The following is a 23,794-nucleotide window of genomic DNA, read 5'->3' as shown; positions in this document are numbered from 1 at the left end:
TTTAAAGGTACTGCTATATTTATCTGAAACGTCTGGATTTATGACAGCCTTCTAAATTAAAAAAAAAAAAAAAAAAAGCATTGTAACAACTATAAATACATAGCACTTATGCAATAGGCTTCAAGCTTTCATTAGAGGCTGGCATACACCTGGAAAGCCTAAACATTTCTCCACTGTGACAACTTTAGGTAGGACAGACGAGGCATTTCCCCAGAAGAGCTCGACCTGCCGTTCCACACCTGCGGAAAGCCCAAGGCTCGCTGCCCGGCCCGGCTCTGACGGGTCCGCGGCAGCGAGCGCATCCGAGCCCGACCTGCGAGGGCTGGGAACGGAGGCGTAATACATAAACCCTAAAGACAAAGAGCTTTTCCTTAACTTATAACTTTTATCTTATCGTGTCCTCCATTAAAAGACCAACACAGAAGGGAAGGGGGCCAGCCTAAGCGGCCCGAGACGAGTGCGGGCACCCGCCGGGTGATGCCCCCGTTCCCGCTGGAGACCCCCCACCCCGCCCCGGCGGCTCTATCCCTGTATCCCTGCCTCCGCCGCAGCCCAGCTAGCGCCCGACCCTCACCACAGCAGCCGCTCCCAGGAGCCAACCTGGAGCTCGTAGGGCTGTCCCTCTTCCCCGGCAAACTCCCCCCGTCCCCGCTAAGGCGCTGGCTGCCTGCCTGCCCGCCGCCGGGCGGGCTCTGGGAGTTACGGGGCACCGGCACCCTCAGGACGGGCGTTCCCGGACGGGCCCGCCCCGCCCCGTCCCCCCCACGTGACCCCGCGCCGTTGGCGGCGCGCGCGTGGAGCGGTGTTTTGTAACCTCCCCCCGCCCCCCGCCCGCGCCCAGCCCGGAGCCCGTCCCGGCGGCCGGAGCGGGAGCGCCACACCCCCCTCGCCGCAGCCGCGCAGCCGATGGCAGCGTCCTCTCCCGCCGTCGCTGTGGGCTCGGAGCTGCCGCCGGAGCCGGGCGGCAGCGGGGGCCCCGGCGAGGGGGCGGACCGGGACCGGGAGCTGCTGCTGGCGCGACTGGTGCCCGCGAGCCGGCTGAAGGAAGCGGTGGGCGCGTCCCTGGCGTCGCTGTGCCTCGGCCCCCTCGGCGGAGCGCAGCGCCTCGGGACCCTCGTGGACTGCCTGGTGCTGAACTACCGCCTGCGGCAGGGGCCGGGCCGGGGCCGGGAGCGCGAGGCCGAGGGGCCGCTGCGCTGCTGCGGCTGCGGGAGGTTCCTGGGCGAGCCGGTGACCGTCCCGTGCGGGCACACCTACTGCCGCCGCTGCCTCCGCAGGGAGCTGCGGGCCCGCTGCCGCCGCTGCCGGGACTGGCTGCTGCCGGCGGGGGGCACCAGCACGGCCGCGGCCCCCCTGCGCACCAGCGTCGTCCTCAACCGGCTGGCGGAGAAGTGGTTCCCGGGCGAGTGCGAGAGGGCGAGGGCCGGGGGTCGGCTGGAGGAGCTGCTGTCCCAGGGCCGCTTCCGAGAGGCGCTGAGTGCCGCCAGCCAGGCCCTGCGAGCAGGTAAGGCTGGGGGGGAGCGCGCCCTTCCTCCGCCCGCCGGAGCCGCGAAGTCCCGCCCGTGTCTCGGCGGGACCGGGACGGGCTGCTGGCTGGGCACGGCAGGCTCGGGGGGCTGGGAGTGTGGTGGGATAGGTGGGTGTGCACTCCCTCCCCTGCTGCGAGGCCATCAGCGACCTAAACGGGCCAGTAAAGAACGTCCGAAGTTTTCTGGAGTTTGAGGGGATTCGAGGAGCTTCTCCACTGGGAGAGCGGAGCGGAGGGCACGCGTAGCTGGTCGGTCCTAGGTTGAGCGCCCAGCCTGGCAGTGGGGTACACTTGCTCGCACTTACTCCAGGGGAGTGGGGGAGCGTCCCACATGCGCTTCTTCGTGCCTTCCCCCCCGCACACTTGTGTGGGACTTGTTTACAGAGGAGCTTGTGGGCTCAGCTTCGTTTTGTGTTTGGTAATCGCTCTGCGCGGGCAGGGGAGATGCGGTTGGTGTATTTAACCTTGTTTCCTGAGAGAGAGACCTATTTTCAGTCTTAAGTGTCACCAAGACAATTCCCAGCAGGCCGGGCCCAGTTGCATAAGCAGACAGGCACGGAGGGGGACAGGTTGTGTAATGGCAGTGACATCATAGGTGGGTGTGGTTGGAGTTTTATATAGTGTTGGGAGAGGGTGCAAAGAGGGAAGGTAGAGGCATGCTTTTAGGCTATCCTATATCCGTCGCAATATATGTGTCTGGTGCCATGGACAGTTGAGATACCGTCAGTTTTTCAGAGTTTAGTCTTTGTAGAGAGAGTCAGATTTGTGTGATTGATATACCTAGATGGATCCAGTGAGAAATTCCTCTGTTGTTTTTATTTGACTATGAATTTTATCACCTGGTGACCTGAGGATTCCATTTTGATTTGTAGCCTGTTTTTTTCTGTTCATTAATTTAGGAATTAATATTTTTACAGGTTAAGCATGTTATGTTTATACAGTTGTCTGCAGCGGAGGAAAAACCCCCAAAAGCTTGCATAAGTCTAATCCTTCCAATCTGTTCTGGGGAGATACATTAGATCTAGTTTCAAAATAAACTGTTTATAATGTTGGTGGGATTAAATCAAAGATCTATTTTATATGCTTTTTGGCAACCTAATTTAAAGAGGTTCACTTTTGGCCATCAAGTCTATGAGTCTATGTTATTTGCCAGGGTGTTTCTAAAGTGTAGAATATAGGATGGATGTGACCTGAGAAAGTGACTGATCTGTTTTAAATCTTGGAACTATAAGATGCAGACTCCTTTCCTGGAATTTAGCATTGAGTCACAGAGATCACTCGGTGGCCTTCAGGGTAAAACTGATGAATCCCATTATTGATCTCAAATGTTTACAGGAGTCCTGTTTCATGTTTCAGCGTTGCTTTGAAAGAACAAAAGAGGCAATTAATTATACAGTTTTTGTTACTATTTCTTTTATGGATTTAGCAATATTATGTAGATAACAGTGGGGAAAGAATTTTGATTCCTTTTTATGTGAATCTACATCTTTAATTTTGGCTTTAAAATGAGTTTAAAATCTGAGAATAGCTACCAGCTGTGAAGCTTAATCAAAATTTTATTATTCAAATTCAGTATACATGCTAGAATTAAGTGCTAGAAGTTCAGGTTAAGATCTGTTGTACAGTTCTTTCCTGTATGTCCCATCCTGAGAACTATCAATATTCCATATATTCTAGTAATGATATTAAAGGAGTTCATGAGTCGGAGTGCAGACATACATTAAATGTGAATTTAGAGCTGTGGGCTCACAGCTACAAATCAAAGGTGATTTCAGGCCAACAGATAACAAATTTAATAGTACTGTTGGTACACTTTTCCATTTTCCTCCTAAACATGAATCTTGAAAAAACTTAGAGATCGAAAAGATGTGTCTTAAGAAATGTATTAATGTTTAAAACCATTCGTGTTTTGTTTCCGTGTTTCCTTATTGCTGCTTCATCTATTTCTTTTTAATGCAGATAGTTAAAAAATTGTGACAAACATAAATCTGATGCTAAAGTCATTGATGCTAAACGTTTACTCAAAAAGATATCTTTCATAACTCTTCTACATTTCTTGAAACATTTGAAAGAGACGTATTTCCCATGTTGCAGAAGTGACTTCTGAAAAACATGAGTAACGTTAACATTCATATGGTTAATATATTCCTTGCAGGGTTTGAAACAAAATAGTTTAATTAAAGGACGCATATTGAATTAAAACACTAGTGCTGCTTGCCTTTAATCAAGTGTCCTGAAAAATACAGCTAATGGGCTTGAGTTTGGTCTGAATCTCAGACTCATTCCTGCTGGAGTGGGCCTCAGGAGGTCTGTTGAGCAATCAGTCTCCTGTTCAAAGCAGAACAAATACTGAGATAGGAGCAGTTTGCTTAAGTTTTTTGAGTTTTTGTACCACTGGATCATGAAAACCTACAGGCTGAAGATTCCACAGCCTCTCTGGGCAATCTGCTCAGAGGTTAATTTTCCTCATAGTGAAAATACTTTTTTCTTTATTTCAAGTCTATTTCAGTTTATAACCATTGCCTCTTTTGTTTTTCCACTATGCACTTCAGAGTCCTCTAGGTAACCCACTTTGGGATTCTGAAAAGCTGTTGTGTTTTCCCAGTGACTTTGGGAATTGTTTTGTGCTAAATAATGCATAGCATCTTCTTATGGGTTGTGTTTTCCAACCCTGATCGTTGGGGTAACCCTGTAGTACTGTGTTAAAAAACAGTGTCTTAAAGTTTTTCTACATAGAGGTTGTGATGTGCGTGTCTTTTATTTTGAATAATTTGTTATGTTATTAAGAACCATATAAAAAGCAGGCAGGATCCACCAGAGGTAGTCCATTTGTTGGTAAGTTTATACTGACATTAGCCAGGAGCAGGTACTTTGGAAATAATATTAAAACCAATAATGCATATCGAGTGGGTTTTTGTGTGTACACGTCTTTGTACTTTCCTATTAATGTAATTAATGGCCAGTCTTCGCGAGCGAAGATCCGGGGAAGGTCTTTCCACCTTCCAGCCTGCGCATTGGATTTTTTAGGTGAGACACAGTGTGCGCGGAACTGAGCCCACCCTTTAATCCTAAGGTTCATCTGCCGGGGCCAAGCGAGCTTGGACGGTGGCAGCGAGGTCCTCAGGACGTAGGTGGGTTGCCTTTAAGGGCTAACGAGCCCCACCTGCCCGGGAGTGGCCCTGACCGGGAATCGAACCCGGGTCTCCGCGGTGGTAGCGCGGCGCCTTTACCCCCTAGACCACCAGGGGCTCCAGATTAATGTAATAATAACAAGTAATACACACAGTTCTACCCTACAAGTACTTAGTGTCTTCTTTTTATTAAAATTGTTCATCTTTAGGTATACTAAAGTGAGGCATCTCTGTATTTACAATATGTTTGGTTATTGAAATTGAAATTCAAGCGCTAGGTGTGTTTCTGCTCTGTTTAGTCTTTGGTACAAAGATTTGAAATTAGTTTGCATCCTCTCTTTGGATGGCAAACATTAAAATATATGCTGAAACTTTGTGAAATGTTTTTTTCATGGTTACAAAGCCTGAAAATTAAAATATGTTTACAAAATTGGATATATAAATTTAGGTAGAACCAGAGAATTGTTTAGGTTGGAATTGTTAGAATTGACCTTTCAGATAATGAAGTCCAACTGTTAACACAACACTGCCAAGTCCACCACTAAACCATGTCCCTAAGTACCACATCTGCGGGTCTTTTAAATCCCTCCATGGATGGTGATTCTGCCACTGCCCTGGGCAGCCTGTTCCAGTGCTTGACAGCCCTTTTGGTGAAGAAATTTTCCTGATAGCCAAACTAAAAGTCCTTTGGTGCAATGTGACAGCTTTTTTCTCATTTTGTCAATGTTACCTGGGAAAAGAAATGGGCCAGCCCCCACCTTGCTGCACCCTCCTTTCAGGGAGTTGCAGAGAGTGGTAAGGTCCCTCCTGAGCCTCTCTTTCTCCAGGTTAAACTCAGTTGCTCCTCATAAGGCTTGTGCTCCAGACCAGCTTTGTTGCCCATCTCTGGACATGGTCTAGCACCTCGATGCCTTTCTTGCAGTGAGGACCCCAGAACTGAACATCTTTCAAACTGTAGCCTCACCAGGGCCGAGTACATGGGAGCAATCACTGCCCTAGTCCTTCTGCCCACCCTATTTCTGATACAGGCCAGGATGCCGTTGGCTTTCTTGGCCACCTGGCCACACTGTTGGCTCATAGTCAGCCAGTTGTCAATCAGCACCCCTACATCCTTTTCCACTGGGCAGTTTTCCAGCCACTGTTCCCAAAGCCTGTAGTTCTGCATGGGGTTGTCGTGGTCTAAGTGCAGGACCCAGCACTTCACCTGGATGAACCTCCTACCAGTAGCCTTGGCCCATCGATCCAGCCTGTCCGAATCCCTCTGCAGAGCCTTTCTGCCCTCCAGTAAATCAACACTCCCACCCAATGTACTGTTGTCTACAAACTGAGTGAGGGTGCAGTTGATCCCCTTGTCCAAATCACTGATCATTGATGAAGATATGAAAAGGACTGACCCCATTACCAAGCCCTGAGGAGTACTACATGTAATCGTCTGGCTTTTTTCCTTGGAAATATTAAGCCCCCATTTGTTATGTGTATTGACCATTCACTGGCAGTGATTGTATGTTCAGCAGCAGATTTGGGATTCTAGCTAAACTCCTTGGTTTAGTCTTTGTTTTGTACCAGTTCAGTTATAATCATGCATTTCTCTTTGAAAAAGAAATGAATAAAATGTACACCTGCTGTAGAACTTGAACTCACATTTTTATCTTCAAACTACCCCTCATTCTTCCCCTAAGAAAGAAGGCTTGGAGTCCCTCAGGTCATGTTCTACACTTGAAAGTCTGAAAAAGATGTGCTTCCTCTGATTCTGTGCAAATAGGCAGCTTAGCAGAGAACAAAGACCTGCACTTACTGCTACCTTTGAAGAAAGAAATTTGGTTTGATGCTAACTCTGCTGGACACCAGAGGCAAATACACACAAAAAGCTATTTGAAGAGTTTGATCTGAACTCTTACCTTCGTAGGCTATAGCAGTCACAAAACACAAAGCCACAGGAAACCAGGCCTCAGAGTTGTTCTGCTTGTGGAATTAGTGTTTGAGTTAGACAGTTTCCCAGACTTCTGTTAAAACAAACATTTTATTATGTCTAAAATAAAAATGAAACAAAGCAGGTTTGGCAATATTTGTATTTCAAGGGAAACTGTCAACTCAAAAGAAAGACAGTTAAGGAAGAGACTTTGTTTTCAGCTGTGAATCCTTCTGTGATTATTTCTTAACCCTTTCTCTTCCATTGAGGTATTTTTATATGTAGCATTATGGATCTAAATACAAAGTAACACGATGGAATATATGGAAACATTGACCAGGCTGACTTTTAAATGTAAAACAGGCTAATGTTGTAAATTTATGATAATTTATAGTAGACATTTAGAATAGGGTAAGATAGAATATCAAATTGAAATTATCACCTCCCAGGAAAACCTTGTTGAAACAAACTTCAGGGACTATTTGATTTTAGTATTGTTTACAGTACACCCAGGTTTGACTGGTTTATCTAACTCAAAGACAGGTGCATTTTTAAAAACAATAACAAAGTAGCGTGCTGGCATTTTTCCAAGCAACAACTGCAATTAGTTATGTTACAAAACCACAGCTTTAGTGGCATGGAGATGGGTGTGCTTCCTGTTTGGAGGTTACTGTACTAGAAATGCAAAATGCTGTATGTTGGATATGAGAACTTGTCCATACTGAACATGTTCTGCCATTTCCCCATTGTAGAAGTTCCATTAGCACAGCTCCTTGCTGCCAGCTGGTGTTACAGGCTTTCTGATATTGGCTATCTCTTTTGATCACATAATGATAAAACCTACTTCTGGTACTTCCTAGATGAACACTGCTGGGAAAGCGGTATCTGTATCTCTAGCCATAGTTGGAAGGGATTGGGCATTATAAAAACAAATTACAGTCTACAGAAAAACTTGAGCATTTGAAAGCAAACTGTGTAGTGCTTAGACTTTTAATACAAGTGTGGTGAATTCTCATATTCCTATGGTTTTGACAGGATGTACCGTAAAGTTAACTTGATTCTCAGTTTTTGTTGTCACAGCAGTACAGAGCAATACTTTGTCAGCCTCTCTGATATTTGAAAATATATTTTCTTGTTGCTACAATATACATTAGGGGATCCAGAATTTGATCCTTAGCTTAAAAGACATGAACCTGGAATTACTGCCACTTTTATTAGCCAAACACTAGAGGTTGGAGGCAAATGTACTCCAGTAATTTTGCAAGTATTGTATGAAAAATTGTGATTATGGCATATCACTATGAAAGCAAATCTTATTACAAATTTCTGGTTTTTTAAAAATGTTACCAAATTTCTGTTTTCAGATTCCAGTGACTTGATGCTTAGGATTTACAGAGCTGAGTCATATGTTGGCCTCCAAGAATATAAAGCAGCCATAGAAGATCTAAATTTTATTATTTCTAAAATGCCAAATTGGCCAGAGGTAAGTTGGTATGAGCTCATTGTTTTTCAACACTGTGTTTGTCTTGCCACATGAGAGGACATTGCTGCTGTCTTGGTTTGTCCTGTGTTTGGCAGTTCAGTCGCTACTGCAAATTCATAAAGCCCTCCTGCTTTTCACCTCTCAGTTTTGATAGTACTGTCTACTTTCTTCTGTATGTTTGGAAAGAAGCCTCACTTCATTTAACTGAGCTTGGTTTGATGGATGGATTCCTATAACAATCCTTATCTCTGTAGGAAAATTAACTGTAAGAGGAGGATTAGCATACTTCCCTTCTTCAAAATACATCTTTATTGATTCTGCCCAAATCCCTTCAAGAGGATGCATGCCCACATCTGACAGTCTAGTTGAACAGATGCTACTGTTCATACTGTCATTCTGTAGAAACTGCACTTGGGTTGGTTTGTTTGTTGTTGGGTGGTTATTTGTTTGTTTGTTTTTGAAGTTTAGTTTCTGGTCCATTATCTAAGTTCTCATGTACAGATAGATATTGTTGTTTTAACTAACTTTTATTGATAACTGTTTATTTATATTAGTGCCAGTGCAACTTTTAAGAACTGAGATAAGTCCCAACATCATCTAGTTACAACTAAGTTTAGTAAAATTCAGTAGTTTTTCTTCCACCTTTTTTTTTCAGACCAAATAATATACAGATTTCTTTTTTCCTGTTGCTACCTAGTGCTCAAGAATAAAAGTATAGTTGGAGGAAGCAACTCCAAAAGTGCATTGCTTTGTGTTAAGAATGTAGATTGAGATGAACGTAAGGTATGCACGGTTGTGTGGATTGTTTTGTCTGTAGTCCCTCTTCTCCTGCATGCTGGAACCATAAGGCTTTTAATGAAAGAGAGGCAAAAAAGGGTATCCTATAAGCTGTTATGAGAGGTTATGTAATAATTTGCATTTCCTGTCCCTCTTCTTCCTCTCCAGAGGCTTCCAGAAGAGGGAAACTGAGACCTTTTGTATATTAAGCACTAGTCAGGTTTTTAACCCTTTTATATAAACCAAAACAAATTAACTGGAAGAAGACTAACACCAGGCTATTCCATGACTCTTTTCAAACACTAGTGAATGTGTGTTAGACAGGGCATACGGATCATCCACACTGTGCACAGTTGAAGTTTGGTGAAGAGCTACATTCTTTTTATCATGGCAGGTTCTAATTCTAACTGTTGCAATGCCTGTAAGATCAGTACTGCAGTTCAACATACCCTCTAGAAATGTCTTCATGGTATCTGTTTCTCAGGTCTACTTCCGGAAAGGAAAAGTGCTGCAAGAGTCTGGCTTTGTAGGTGATGCCTTACAACTGTTTCTACAGTGCTTAGCCCTTGATGAGGACTTTCTTCCAGCCAAGCTAGAAGTAGAAAAGGTATTCATGATACTGGATTTCTGTCTCTGGTTTGATTCCTTTATAAAACTCCCATTATCGTAGACTTTGATCATGTAAATTTTGCATTACGTACAGAGATGGTTTGGATGGCAGATAACTTTTAAGATATATCTTAAATCATACTATGTTGAAGAGATAGTCTCATTATACGCATTTTAAATACATGTTTAAAAGTACATATGCTTTGGAAGTTACTATATGAATGTCTAGAAAGCTGGAAAGCAGGCAGTGAGTTAAATTTTCTAAGTCAAAATCTTTTGTGCCCAGAGCACAACAGTTTTTCTTTGATAATAAAAATTTATAATGAAAAAAATGCATAATACTGAATTGATAATGTGTAACTGTTCGAGGAGCTCACTAGCTTGTAGTAGAAGAGCTTTCTAGGTAAATTTCTTTTTATCAGTGTAGGTATGTAGGTTTCTGCTTGTTTTTAACTCTTGCTTTCTCAGTTACTGCTTAAATAAAGATCTGTTTTTGAAGATAACTTCATACAGATTTACTTCTTACTTTTGGTATATAGTTTTATAACAAAGGTATGTCTAGATTATTTTTCTTTATTATTAACATTTAGCTATTTTTTCTAGACATTGTGTGATGTTTTGTCACCAGAGAAGCTAGGTGAGAGTCTGAAGGAATCTGCTTGGAATTCAGCCCATACTCGAAATAAACCTTTTCTGCTTGGTTCCGACGTGACTGTGTCTTACTGCAACTTACAGCTTTGTCCTCAGCAGGTAACAAAAATTCAAGGATAACTTTTCTTGTTGACTGATAGGTAAACATTGAATGTACTGATACCCTGATTTGTCATACTTTCCAGTGTAAATACTGACTTTCTGTAATTCACTGAATTGGAGGAAAAGAATTGTGATTTGGGAGGAATGTATTTTCATTTGTAGTGTTAAAACTTCTCATTCTAGTGAGCTGGAACGAGTAATAATAAAGTATTACAAAGTACTGAAGTTTGATATTAGGGACTTAAAAATAAAGAGAAATATATTTTTTCTTCTCTTTGAAGCAGATGAAGATTGTTAAATTGGTAATGCTAAGCAAATTTGAATATTGTCTTGACTTAAAAGTTTCTTTAGTTAACTAATGAACTAACTGTGGGTATCAGTTTGGCTAATATATATTTGTGTGGTCACATCTTACATACTTAGATTTATGTTACTCTTAAAATACAGTTCAGTTCATCTTACTATTACAGAGTTCAGGAGGATCAGATGTACTGAAGCCTATCAGTGGAGGCTTAAATCGTGCACAGTCTGCCCATGCTCTTAATTCAACAAAAGACCTTGCCAAGGAAGATGGCTTAAAGAGAGTGTCTTCTGAACCCCTTCTCTCTGGCCAAGGAAAAAGTGCTTTGTTAAAAAGAAAGCTTTCCTTTTCAGAACAGGATACAGTTGTATGTGAAGATGGAAGAAACAAACACAAAAAGCAAGGAGGTAAACAGTCACTTATGCTGAAATTTAAAGTATTTACTGCCTTGTGCCTTTCTTTGAAGGAGTGTTTTGTCTTGCTTTTCTTTAGAAAGTACAAAAAGGGACATGACACTGGCTTTTGGAACAATTCCAGAGGATTTGATTGATGTATCAGATTTTGAATGCTCTTTATGTATGAGGTAAGATTTTGTCCTTGGTGCAATATTTCTGTTACAGGTGCTTGGCCACATATCTGTCATGTGTATGAACTGTAGGTTGTTATGAATTCTGATATCAGTCAATAATTGCACCTTTTCTCTATCCCCTAAATTAAGTGTTTATTTAAATGTCACCTACTACAGCACTATATACTATAGGGACTATTTTAATCAAGATGCCTTCTAAATTAAACTTAGCATTGTTAACTTGTAATCATAAAAGTACAGGGTTTTTTGTTGTTAAATGTTAGGGGTTTTCTGAGTCAATAAAACTATTATTTTGGAAAGGCTAATTCTTAGAAGTATTGCCTGTGAACCTCATATTTGTCTGGGAGATGTAGATGCTTAGAAATGTTAGTTTACTTAAATGTAGCTACTGTTGTATTTGAAAGCTCTTAATTGAATTATCTTGCTTTTCAGAATAAATGCCATAAAACGTATGGTGTATGCTAAACTATCCATAGTTGTGTTACTAGTACGTAATACTACTGTTAAAACAACTTCGCTTCTCAAAGCATTACTCCGTTTCACGTATTCTGAATCTCTCGCTAGACCAGAATCTTTGTGTTTTGGGATAAATGTTTAGGTACTTAAAGTGCTGGAATGTGTCCAGATTCACCTGAAACCAAAAAAAGTGAGTGATGCAGTAAATGGAGATAAACTGCAGTATAGAGGAAAAAGTAGAATAAGGAGACATAAAATTAATTTTTCTCTACTTTATTATAGTATACCTAGTCTTTTGAAGAGGTTAATCATTGACTCTTTTAGCAAAAGACAAAAGCAAAAGACACTACCATAGCATCTAACTTCTAATAACTTTGTTTCAGGCTATTCTTTGAGCCAGTGACAACCCCTTGTGGACATACTTTTTGCAAAGGTTGTTTGGAACGGTGTTTAGATCATGCTCCACAGTGTCCACTCTGTAAGGAGAGCTTGAAAGAGGTATTGTTTCTCAGTTAAGCTTACAAATAGAAATATTGTATAATTTTAAAGACTGCTTCACTTGAACCCAATAATTTGGTTTTGCTTGACTTATGGATTACTGCTAGAATGGAAAAACTTGAGACAAATTTTTTCAATACAAATTGATTAGATTTGCCTCAGGGTCTTAGGGGTTTTATATTTCTGTGATCATCTACTGGTGTAATTAAATCCTGCATATTCATAAACTTTGGTGAGTATTCAGTTAAACCTCTCTGCGATTTCTGTACACTTCCCTTATTTATATAGCTGTATATCCTAGGAAATCTGTCTCTGATAAGCATAGAGCTACAAACCAAGTTAGACACAAAGAGAATCTAATTTTCAAATATTGGAGTATCATTAGGTGTTAAGCAATGAAGCATAAGAAGTTTGGAGCTGTAAGTTTTCGTGGGTTTTAAGACACATCATAGATCATATTTTTAAATAAAAGATGCATTTTCTCAAATCTTTTGTTAATATATATGAAAAGAAATATTAATGTATTCCTTGAAATTGCTTACAGTACCTTGCAAGCAGAAAATACAGTATCACAGAACTGCTGGAGGAATTAATAATGAAATACTTGTCTGATGAATTATATGAGAGAAAAAGAATTCATGCTGAAGAAACTGCTGAACACTCCAAGTAAGCTTGCTGTCTTGAGAAACTTGAGAAATTGGAAATCCTTTTTAGAAATGTTTTATTATTTTTGTGGTTATTAACAATGGTATGTTGCGGATACAAGAAGGAGTATGAAGTTTCTCCAGGTCCCTCTGGATGGCATCTCATCCTTCAGGTCTGTCAACCACATCACTCAGCTTGGTGTCATCAGCAGATTTGCTGAGGGTGCACTCAATCACTTCATCTGTGTGAATGACACATCCCTGTGTCATTAATGAAAATATTAAACAGTGCAGGTCCCAGTATGGGTGCCTGAGGGCCACCACTTGTCACTGAAATCCCCTGGGAGTCTGAACCATTGGCCACTGTCCTCTGGATACAGCTGTTCCAACCACTTTCTTACCCATCTAGTAGTCCACCCATCAAATCCGTTCCTCTCCAGTTTGGAGAGACAGATGTCGTGGGGGACCATGTCAAATGCTCTTCACGAAGTTCAGATAAACGACAGCTGTAACCTTTCCCTTGTCCACTGATGTAGTCATTCCATAGAAGGCTGTTAGGTTGGTTGGGCGAGATAGAATGGAGCTCTGAGCAACCAACCTGGTCTAGTAGAAGGTGTCCCTGCCCACAGCAGAGGGCTGGGAACTAGATGAAATTTAAGGTCACTTCCAACCCAGGCCATTCTATGATTCTATGTAGTATGTTTTCCCTTCCATTTTTCATTTTGCATTCACTGTCATGGAGCTTTAGTTTTAGCCTTGCTGTTCATGGAATTGTCCTCTTCAACTGACTGCAGTGTCTTAGAGACTTGAATTTCTTGCAAACCAATTCATGAAGAAAGGCGTGATCAAAAGAAATAGTTGGGATTTTTTTGTAACTGTGGTGTTTATCTCACAAAGGAGAGTTCTTCAGATACATAAAGCATTATGTGTTGTAGACAGGAATGTTGCAAAACTATTTAAAACTACAGCTCATGCAACTTAGGTAACAGAATCCATCCAGTAGAATTACGTTTTACAGTCTGAAAGGTATTAAAATTAAATCCCTGGTAATGTTTTAATAATAACTTCTTTGTATCACCTATCAACTATACATACATGATAAAATAGCATGAAAAAATATATTGCTTTTCAATTACACCTGCTGAAGCATATAGCAAGGTACAGAGTATACCCTCCTTGCATTTGTGATCTGGAGTCACTCAAGGAAAATAGTCTAAAAGGGTGACGTAGCTGCTATATAGTAACGCTACATCTTTTTAGTTCCAGGAATACTAGGTTTCTGAGAGCATAATGGCTTGTATGGCTCAAAACAAAAAGGAGAAAAGTAACTAACACTCCTGTCCCCAAAACTAAGCCCTTTATTCACTGACTAGATACTCAGTAGCTACATAACTGTGAGTCTTACTGTCCAGTGTGTACACAAATCAGTAATAGGTGTTAAGTCACTGTTATTAGTAGGTGTTTTTAGTGTTTATGAAAGTTACTATGAAGTGCTTAAACGTTGAAAGTTGCTACCCCGTGCTTTATGGCCTTAAACATAGCAAACATACTGAAAAAAATGTATTATCTTGGCATAGCTCAGTGTTTAGATTTTGAAGCCACTTATTTCTTTTGATATTCTCTTGAAGCTTGACCAAGAATGTTCCAATGTTTGTTTGCACTATGGCATATCCTACTGTGCCTTGCCCTCTACATGTATTTGAGCCAAGATACCGACTCATGATTCGCAGGAGTATGGAAACTGGAACTAAACAGTTTGGGATGTGCATAAGTGATTCTCAGAATGGGTAGGTTTACATTCTAATTCTAAGCTTCTCATCTCTTATGTCTTTTTTAATTATAAGAAGTGTCCTTTCAGAAGTGTGTAATTGAATTACTTACAAGGTCTCTTTTGTAGTTTTGCAGATTATGGTTGCATGCTGCAAATAAGGAACGTTCATTTTCTACCTGATGGACGGTCTGTTGTTGATACAGTTGGTGGAAAGAGATTTAGAGTTTTACGGAGAGGAATGAAAGATGGTTATTGCACTGCAGACATTGAATATTTGGAAGATGTTAAGGTATCCAGAATGCTGTCTAAATACTTAGTAGTATTAATATATGAAGATTTTTGCTTGATTTGTTCTTGAGAGCTCTGTTACAAATTTTTCAGTCCCTAGACCAGTGGAAGATTGAGTGCCAGCACACGGAATAAATGGCAGCTAGCTATAATTTTTTATTATTATAAAGCAACTAAGACATACTATAGTTTTTGTTTTAAGCAATAGTTTGAAGCTATAACTTTAAAAGTATTGCAAGATTTCTTTACTATTCAGTGATTAGTAATCAAGGTTTAGGGAAAACAAGAAATGTATTAAGTATAGTTGAAATTGAATCTTTTTTTGATTTTAGTTTAAACAACTTAATTGTTTCTTTATCACTAATAATATTTTCATAACTTTCCTCCTATAGGTTGCTGACGAAGAAGAACTAAAGAAATTGAGAGAGCTTCACAATTTTGTTTACAATCAGGCCTGCAGTTGGTTCCAAAACTTAAGGAACAAATTTCGCTCTCAGATTCTTCAGCACTTTGGGCCAATGCCTGACAGGGAGGAAAATATACAGGTGAGACTCATTTAATATCAATTATTAGGTGTTTATTTCTAAAAATAAAAACCCTGTTAACAACTGCTAAGCATCAAAAAAAAAAATCCCACCACTTTTTTCCCAGCTTCAAGGCAATAAGGCTTGCACCTTGTTTCTCTTATGATGAGCAACAAAAAGTAATTCTCTTGCTGGTCAGCAGTGTTTGCAGGAAAGGATGATATGCTGCAGTGGAGATAAAAATAAAATTAGTAAACTGAAAACACTTTCAACTTCAGTAACAAACTGTCTGTTTGTGTAAAGCTGTTAGAATTTAAAGTGAAAGAAATCCTGAATTTTCTTCCCTGTGAAAGTCAGGGAAGAAACTAAAACTGCCAAGTGCAGGCAAAGAGGTAGTCGCAAATAACACTTTCCTCCTTTCTAAGCTACTGCCATAAACTTCTGCAGCTGCTAGGATTTGAGAAATGTTTCTTAAGAAACTAGCTGCAGCAGTCTATAATTGTTATAATGCAACAATTACTGAAGGTTTGTGACACCCTGAGAGACTCGAGGCTGTAGAAAAGCAATATTTAAAAACATGTAAAATTTGGCTTTCAAAGCAGAATTATATGTGGATTGGGATCTTATGGGAGCTTGTCCCTCACCCATCTGCTATATACTTTTATGAGGCTATATTAACCAGTGTGGGAAGACTGTAGATGCTCTAGAGACGAGTGCATGAATTCAGAAGTGATTTTAGAACAATTAAATAAAAAAAAAGATTGAAAACAACATCCTAAGAAGGAGGAGTTTATGTACAAAACCGGAGTAACTGGTAGGGCAGCAACACTGTGGGTATGTACCTGAGATTTATAATAGGACACAGGTCAAAGCTGTGCGATACAGCTGAAAGTGAGGAAATACCATCTTGGAGTGTGCCACTATTAGTAATATTTTTGCAAATTCTTTGAGGTGATTAATCTTCTCTGCAGAGATAAGACCTCTGCTGAGGAGTATTATGTCCAGTTCATGGCCTGACATCTAAGCTTCGTGTCGGTAATTAAATAAAGTACAGGAAAAAGTTACAGAGTATGTTTTAACAGCTTAGAAGAAACTGAGTGCTGCTCTGTCTAGGAGCTAATGAAAAAGGGAGTAGAATTGGGAGGTGATCAAATAAAGATAATTTTAATAAAAACGTTAGGCTTCTTAAATATTCAAGCCTTAAGAACATCATGACAGGTATTTGGTTTAATTTGTATCAGGGATGTTTGTTATTAGGTGACTATCTTGTATCTAATCATCTTTTCCCAAGGAAGCTATGAACTTCACTTCCTATGTTTTCTTAAAAATAATTGCTTTATCCAACACAGTTTAAGTGTACTTTGTTTGACTTCGCAGTTGGGGAGGGATCAGAAAAGACCCCTTGAGCACTCTTCTGATCTCGTGGATCTGGAATTCTGTAGTTAGTATCAAACTTTAAAGTAGTCTTGGTCATTGACGACTTTGTCTTTTGATGTTTTCATGGTAGTCAACTATACAACATTGGTTAAGGGTAACCAACTTATCTTTTATTTTTAGGCAATGCCCAATGGTCCTGCTTGGTGTTGGTGGCTTCTAGCTGTTCTCCCAGTAGACCCCAGATACCAGCTGTCAGTTCTCTCCATGATGTCTTTAAAAGACCGTCTGATAAAAATCCAACATATACTCACATATTTTTCTAGAGACCAGTCCAAGTGACTAACCGCCTGGGTCTTCCTGAAAAGTTACTCTGTTCTGGTTGTAGTAGCAGCTGGAATTTTTGCTGCCTTTGCACATCTAGTACTGGTTTGAGAAGTGTAATGGAACTGTTTTTTCTCTCCTTTCTACCCTCCCCACTTCGTGAACCACATGGTTCTTTGAATGCACACTTTCTTCAACTATGAGAGAAGACCACTGACGATTGCACAGAGTCAATCCAGCTAGATATGTTTTTCACATTATCTACATTAAAATTTGCACTATGTAGAAGAGAATCTTTTTGAGACTTGATCATTTTAGCGACTGACTTTTTTTAAGCTGTGGAAGTGCAGGACTTAAGGCTGACAGTCCAAGTTTACAACACTGAGGAGGTATTAAAGGTTTTGCAAATGTTTGCCTCATACAACTGTTCTTTTGCTGTTTGCACAAATATTTGAAACATAGTATTGAATGTTACAGTTGGATATTACTACTCTTGTTGAATTATCTTGACCGTGAATGAGGCACAGATTTTTAAGTTATCTTGTAAGTGTATGCATCACAAAATAGGTGACATTATGAACTGTATACTGAACTGGGAGCCTGTTTTAAGGAACAAATGCAAAAAAAAAAAGGTACTTCTGTCTAAAAATACTTAAACTGTGAATATGGTTTACATACTTAGGCCTGTACATGTTAAAGAGGAAACTGAAATCTAAATGCTAGTACCAGCTATATTTCTACTGGACTTTTCAGGCTGGCTGTTCTTCCAGAGCGCACACTTAGTTTGTAGAGCTTAGAAGAAGAAATCTTAAGAGTGTGCGTGCGTGTGTCTGTTGGGGATTGTGCATCCAAGATTCAAAAGCTTCAAGTTTTTATTTGAACTTTTTAAGTTGGTGCAAATGTGAGTTCTATGCCTTATTCATATCAATAGTAGAGCACACTGCAGTGGCAAGGTTAGCATCATGCTGCCAATAGGTACTTTTTGTAATTAAAGGTTTGCATATTTGTGAATATGTCTGATACTGGCTTTCTTGTATGTAAATCATTTGTAAAATATTTCTTAAATCTTGCTTTTGCTAATATATTTAATTTTCAATAAAAGCTAAAAGTTTGTAATATTTTAAACTTTATCAGAAACTAAAATTCACTTTCTTTTTCCATATGCTTCTATTCTGGGGTCTTAAGTAAATCCAGAAGCTGCTGTTTAACCTACATTAAGGTTGTGAGCACTTCATGATGTAACTGGTATGTACATAATCTGTTTCTGATTATAGTACCTGTCTCAGACTGATTATTGGTCAGACAAGTTTTTTGCTGGTGTCCTGATTTTCTATCTATTTTGTTTAAATCAAGTGGGAAGTTTGCATTTGGCAAAACTTAGAAGTTGTGGGAATCTGTTCTTGCAGAGCAGAGAGGTATTTCACAGACTTATTAGTCAGATGCTCTGGCCTTGTTCTCTTCTGGGGTCCAAGGTTTGAGATATTACAGGCAGCCCAGAATCTGCTGGATCATTTCTAATGTGGTTTTCTATCTAGAGTAAATTTTCCCTTTATGGTACAAATAAAGTCCTGGATTAATATTTAGAACAATTTATTTGCATAATAAAAGAAGAAATGGAATCCTCTATTTTTCCACTTCCATATGTTATAACTTTAGAAACTTAATCTTTGCATCACCATGATCTTCTTAAGAATGTAGGTGGCAGGATTTTTTTTCCTTGGTGGCAAAAAGTCCCTATAGCCAGGCTGGAAATACCCAAATAAACTAGTGGTAATTTTTTTTCCTTCTTGCCAAGAACTTGAGTTTTGAAATTGAGTATTCCCTACTCTACTGGAAGATGTGGTTTCCAAATGTTTTTATACATTCCCAAGACTTTTTAATAAGGTAAAAATTCAGATAAAGTATCAGTTGGCTTCTACTGTCCTGTGCATAAGTATGTTCTGTTTCAGGAGTTGTGTAATCTATGTAAGGTAAAACTTCATTAAAAGGAAACGGCAACAACATGAAAAGGAAAGTAACTGTATTTTAACACACACTGCATTGAGGCTGATTGTAAGTAGCTATTTGGTAGCTAATTCCACAGACATGATTGTTGTAGGTGCTCTTGGGAATGATAGAAAATTGAGAAGGGGGGTGAAAGATTTTTAAGAGGTTTTTTCAAGTTGAAATTTTTTCAAGTGAATGTTTTGTTGACCAGATTTTATCACTTTCTGCAGTTAGAATGCGACAGAAAAGCAAGGTTGACTGAATGTTTGCATAGCTCTTTCAGTGAGTATCTTGGAGAGACACTATGCTGTACTTTGTACATCATACTTAGAATTTGGGGAGTATTTTCTTATTCTTAAAATTTTTTTACACTCCCCGTGTCACACAGCAAGGGTTCTTTAGCTATCAAACAATAAATACCAACTGACTAAGGATAAAGTTTGATCACCTTTTTTTATTATAATAAGGTTGAAAATCGATGTAATTAGGCCTGAGCAGAATGCAAGCAATCTAGGCATAGGGAAAAGCGGAAAGCTTACTTGCTTTGTAGGCAAGGTACAACACCTCTAATGATTAGGCTTACCTGATGATGAGCAACAGCCAAGAGAATTGTCAGGCTCTCATTTTCTGTCATGACAAAGGGAGGTCTTCTTCGCTGGGCAGCACCCTTGGAACAGCCAATGAAAGGTACCCCAACTTATTGTCGGGGCATCTTATTTACAGGATTGTGCTTTCTTTGTTCAGTCATATGATTGACAAGTTAATGTAAGTGTGAGAACAAAGCTAAATGTGTCTCAAAAGATTGGTGGGTGATCCATAAATAGCTGTAAGTTCATTGGATATGTGTGTATGTTAGTAGGAGAAAGGGTGTAAACTTCAACATGAGGGTTTGGAGTCACTGTACTGAGAGCTGTCTGCCCAAAATACTGATGTGTATTTTTCAATGTTTCTGGCAAGGACCTCTTCCCAGTTTTGCTAAGTTGCAGCCAGAGATGTCACTGAAATTCTTTATGAAATTTATGATTAATATTCACCTCTAGTTTCTTTACTCTTACCAAATGTTATTTCTTGTAACACCTTGGAGCCCTTGAAGAGAACCAATGAACTTTAGGTTTAGAAACTTTAGCTTTCTTGGTATGAAATGGCAACTTCACATTTCTCTATGTAACTTGACTTTTCTTTGGCAATTGGCAAATATTTGCCACATTCATTCTAGCACATCATTTCTCCATGGGCCTTTTACTGGTCCTAGGTTTCTTTGACAACAGTATGCAAAGATAATTGTAAGATATTGGTGAGGGGGAAACTTGAAGCTATGCTAGAACATTAGTTCTCTAGGAAGTGTTTGCTCTGAACCCTGTGAAAGATGAGGCCAGATTTAAATGTTGCTAGAGGCTTTACAAGGCTTGTCATCTCTTTGGTTTTATAAGTGATCTAACCCATTCCTTTCAGTATGTGTGGAGTGGGGTAAATATCTGCTAAATACTCAAATTCTGCTTTAGACTCACATTAATTACACGTGAGACATGGTAGAGTTCATCTGCACAACTGAGTCTTTTGGACAACAGCCTGAGGGAGCCTCCCCGTGCAAGGCTCTGCTCACTTGGTATCGGGGCAGGGACAGTTCCCAGAGGGAATGGTTAAAACTTCGGCTTTGAGCAGGTCCTCAGGAGCAGTAGGCAAACCACAACTGCCCGGCCTGCACCTGTCCAAGGTTTAAATGTTTCTTTTTCAGTACTGACTTTGACTGTAGAGACCTGGCTATTTACAACTGGATTTATAATGTGAAGAAGGTCGTTCCACTTAGTTGATAAGAGATGCCTGTAGAAGGAAGATTGTATATGCTACTTCCAGTATCACACTGCAGTCTGCCCATTATCTTCCCATTTATGTGCTTTCCTAAAATTAAAAAAAAAAAAAAGTACCCCAAAACTGTAAAGCATTCAAGCTAGGATATAAATTATTCTCAGGCATTTATCAAAGCAAAAGAGAGTCCACTGAGCCTTGATTTTTTTGTGAAGTAATACTTTCCTGGACACTCGTAACTGTGACTGCTTTTACAAGCAAAGGCCAATAGTGGGATTTCACCATGGATTTAAAAAAATAATTGCTCTAATTATGTATGATGTATGAAGTATGATGTAGCTTAATTGGAGTAGGGAGTGCCTATGAGGATGTGGCAGGCTCTCTAGGACAAAAAGTTTTGAATGTTCAAGAGAAAGCAGTTGCTAACAAAGTCTTTACGCTTCTAGTTGAGGGGTTTGATTTTTGTTTGGTAAATAAGATGGAAGAATGTCCTATATTGGAAATAACTTTTAAAGCAGACTGAATATGAACCTGTACTGGCTAGGAGGCTGGCCATTTACTAGATGTTTAGTGTGTTAGAAAAGGGAAATGATGTAATGGAAAACTGGAGGCTGTGCTATATTAAGGCAAATACAGTCACTTTCCAATCCAAACAGAAATTTTCTGGAGTTTGGCATCTTAAAATTCTTAATTATATTATCTAATTGAGTGACTCTTGGTTCCTTGCACTCAAGAGCTTTCTGGTCTGTCAGCTTGGAATGTTTTTATCAGCATAAAAGAGCTATACAAGAGGCTTGGCAAAGTGGGCTACTACCTTCTTCCTAACAGTGCTGTAAGGGGAGGGGGGAGCAGTAATGTTTCTTTTACCCTTTATTTTTCCCCCTCTTGCATCTGACGTGTCTCAGTTCTGACTGAGGGCTCCTTGCAGGGACTGCCACAGCCCCTCCTATTTCCTCTGCCAGTGTATCAGACCCGTTTATCAGACCCGTTTCAGCCGCCTGCTGCCTGCCAGATGAAGTCCCAAAGTCTGAGAAGCAACAAGTGCCTGTGAAAGACAGCCCGTTCATTTTTTTCTGTGGAAAGCTCTGTCCTTGAAAAAGACTTGAACTTGATGCTTGATATTCAGAAGCATCTGTTGAGCTTCTGGCAACTTGTTTGCTGTACTATTTTTCTGTGAAGATACCCTCCTACTCATGATGACATCTGTCAGCAGGACGGGAGAGAGAAAAGCTGTTACAGTTAATTCTTTTACCAAGTTCCACACAAATACATCTTCATTCCTTCTTACAAGATGCTTTGAATTTTACCTTTCACACGCATCAACCAATCTTCTAAGATCTTCTTAACACTCAGGGCATACTCTTCAGGAAATAAATCCTGCAGAAAGCTCCCCACCCTAGCTGAACTGACATTTCATAGTCGTCATAATGTCCATACAGAAGAAAGTTAACAGAACCTCAGACAGGTCTGCTACAAGACTCTTGAGGCAGAAACCCAAAGCTCTAGAGCCAACCTCTGTTGTGGTTACTTAAGGAAATAAACTGAGACAGTGTGGGGAAAAGGGGAAATTAAGATCTTCCTTCCTACAGGTGGTTAAAGCACTCTTCTGAAAGGAAAGGTTAAGTTTTGTCCTTTCCCCCAGCAGAAAGGGGATCAAATTGCTTATAACCAAGTTGTTTGTTCTAACATGTAGTACAGTGCAGGTTATGTTTTGTGTAGGTGGGTGACTTTGAGTATCCTGATAAGGCTTTGATGAGTACCAGGCTGTTCTGCCTTGTTAAGAACCTGAAGTGCTTCTGCGGAAAGCACAACAGCAGGTGCTTAAGTGGCTTTAGGTCTCTCTTGCCCAAGCAGCCATTGCACAGCAACACTGAGGAGCTTTGAATGCACACACTTAGATCTGAAATGGAACAGGGATTTGGGAATTGGGACTGCAACATCATTCTAGAGGTACTTAAACTCTGACAGAAATTCAGGGTTTGTGTTGGATTTTTTTATTTTGCTTTTTATCAACCATCTATGAAACTTGAAAGCTTTCTCCTCTTGTATGTACCTTGAAACAAGTCTTGATTGTTCAAACAACCTTTCCACCTTATTTTTGTCTGAACTCAGAAATTGATTATTCTCATGTGTAAGCTTTTGGAAGTTTTGAACAGGAAGTGCTCTGAAAATGTATGACATGCTAACTGCAACACAGTCCAAATACAGTGCAACCGGCACCTCTGATTTTATTTTGAAACATGGCTCAAGATATCTGACACTATTTCACAATTAAGTTGCATTGCTAAAGAAATCACTGAGGCTGTGGGAAAAGGTCCAAATGCCCACTCCGGTGAGGGAACAATCGTGATTTTTCGTGAGCATGAATTACTTTAAAACAGGGACTGCCTTAATGCCATTCCCAAGAAGCCTAAAGCACATCCTCGGCCATCAGCTCATTTTTGCAGCTCCCCCCAGGCAATGGATATTGAAACCATACTTTCAGTGTCCTGTATAGGCACTTTAACCTTTGAGCTGTGGGTGAATAACAAACCAGTGGGAGCTGTTTTTTCCCTCATTTTTCCAGAATTTTTTTTTTGGGGGGTTGGATTTTTCTGGAAACAAAGTGATATAAAAACTGAACACTGGATGCCACTCACCTGTACCTGAAGCAATGTGGAATGTAAACCAAGTTCTGCCCTCAGCACTTCCCTCTGCTAAGTCCAAAAAGTTCTTTGCTAATATCTTTAAAGAACAGATCCTGTAAAGCAGGTAACTCTGCTAATTAGGACATGATCTAATCCAAGGTCCTAGGTTCCACAGCAGATGCTTAAAAATTAGACTTCCATTATAGGTATTCCAACTCGATTTACAAAATACCATAAAAACCTCAGTAACTGCTCTATGTAATAGTTTCTGTGAAGATAAAAGCACTTTTCAAAGTAAAAATTTGTTGGGATTGTTTGTAAAATTGGACCAAAAAAAGCACAAGGACTAAAAGAGCAATTTCTGACTGAAGCAATTTTCAGGTTATTGCATCAATGTAATAGTTGGAATGCTGAAT

The 23,794-nt window shown here is 40.1% G+C and overlaps 1 protein-coding gene and 1 non-coding gene across 2 annotated transcripts; one reads left to right on the top strand and one right to left on the bottom strand.

The window, feature by feature from the left end:
- Nucleotides 1-897: 897 nt before the first annotated feature.
- LONRF1 (LON peptidase N-terminal domain and ring finger 1) lies at nt 898-18,089 on the top strand. Its single transcript, XM_050338876.1, has 12 exons — nt 898-1,504; nt 7,933-8,051; nt 9,313-9,435; nt 10,041-10,187; nt 10,661-10,898; nt 10,984-11,074; nt 11,920-12,034; nt 12,579-12,700; nt 14,307-14,465; nt 14,576-14,738; nt 15,130-15,282; nt 16,819-18,089. The coding sequence occupies exons 1-12, from the start codon at nt 907-909 to the stop codon at nt 16,975-16,977; spliced, it is 2,187 nt and encodes a 728-aa protein (XP_050194833.1). The 5' UTR covers nt 898-906; the 3' UTR covers nt 16,978-18,089.
- TRNAG-ACC (transfer RNA glycine (anticodon ACC)) lies at nt 4,704-4,777 on the bottom strand. The gene has a single exon. It is a non-coding gene; the product is annotated as a tRNA-Gly (tRNA).
- Nucleotides 18,090-23,794: the final 5,705 nt, after the last annotated feature.

The sequence above is a fragment of the Myiozetetes cayanensis genome, unplaced genomic scaffold (assembly GCF_022539395.1).
Source record: "Myiozetetes cayanensis isolate MyiCay16 unplaced genomic scaffold, myiCay2020 scf7, whole genome shotgun sequence".
Classification (NCBI taxonomy): domain Eukaryota; kingdom Metazoa; phylum Chordata; class Aves; order Passeriformes; family Tyrannidae; genus Myiozetetes; species Myiozetetes cayanensis.
This window is presented reverse-complemented; position numbering and strand designations above follow the sequence as displayed.

What these genes read in the sequence shown, in the direction of transcription:
- LONRF1 (XM_050338876.1), top strand. Translation starts at nt 907, where the DNA reads ATGGCAGCGTCCTCTCCCGCCGTCGCTGTGGGCTCGGAGCTGCCGCCG. An exon ending in AAATGCCAAATTGGCCAGAG is followed by an intron (nt 8,052 to 9,312) that starts GTAAGTTGGTAT and finishes TCTGTTTCTCAG; the next exon opens with GTCTACTTCCGGAAAGGAAA. An exon ending in AATATTTGGAAGATGTTAAG is followed by an intron (nt 14,739 to 15,129) that starts GTATCCAGAATG and finishes TTCCTCCTATAG; the next exon opens with GTTGCTGACGAAGAAGAACT.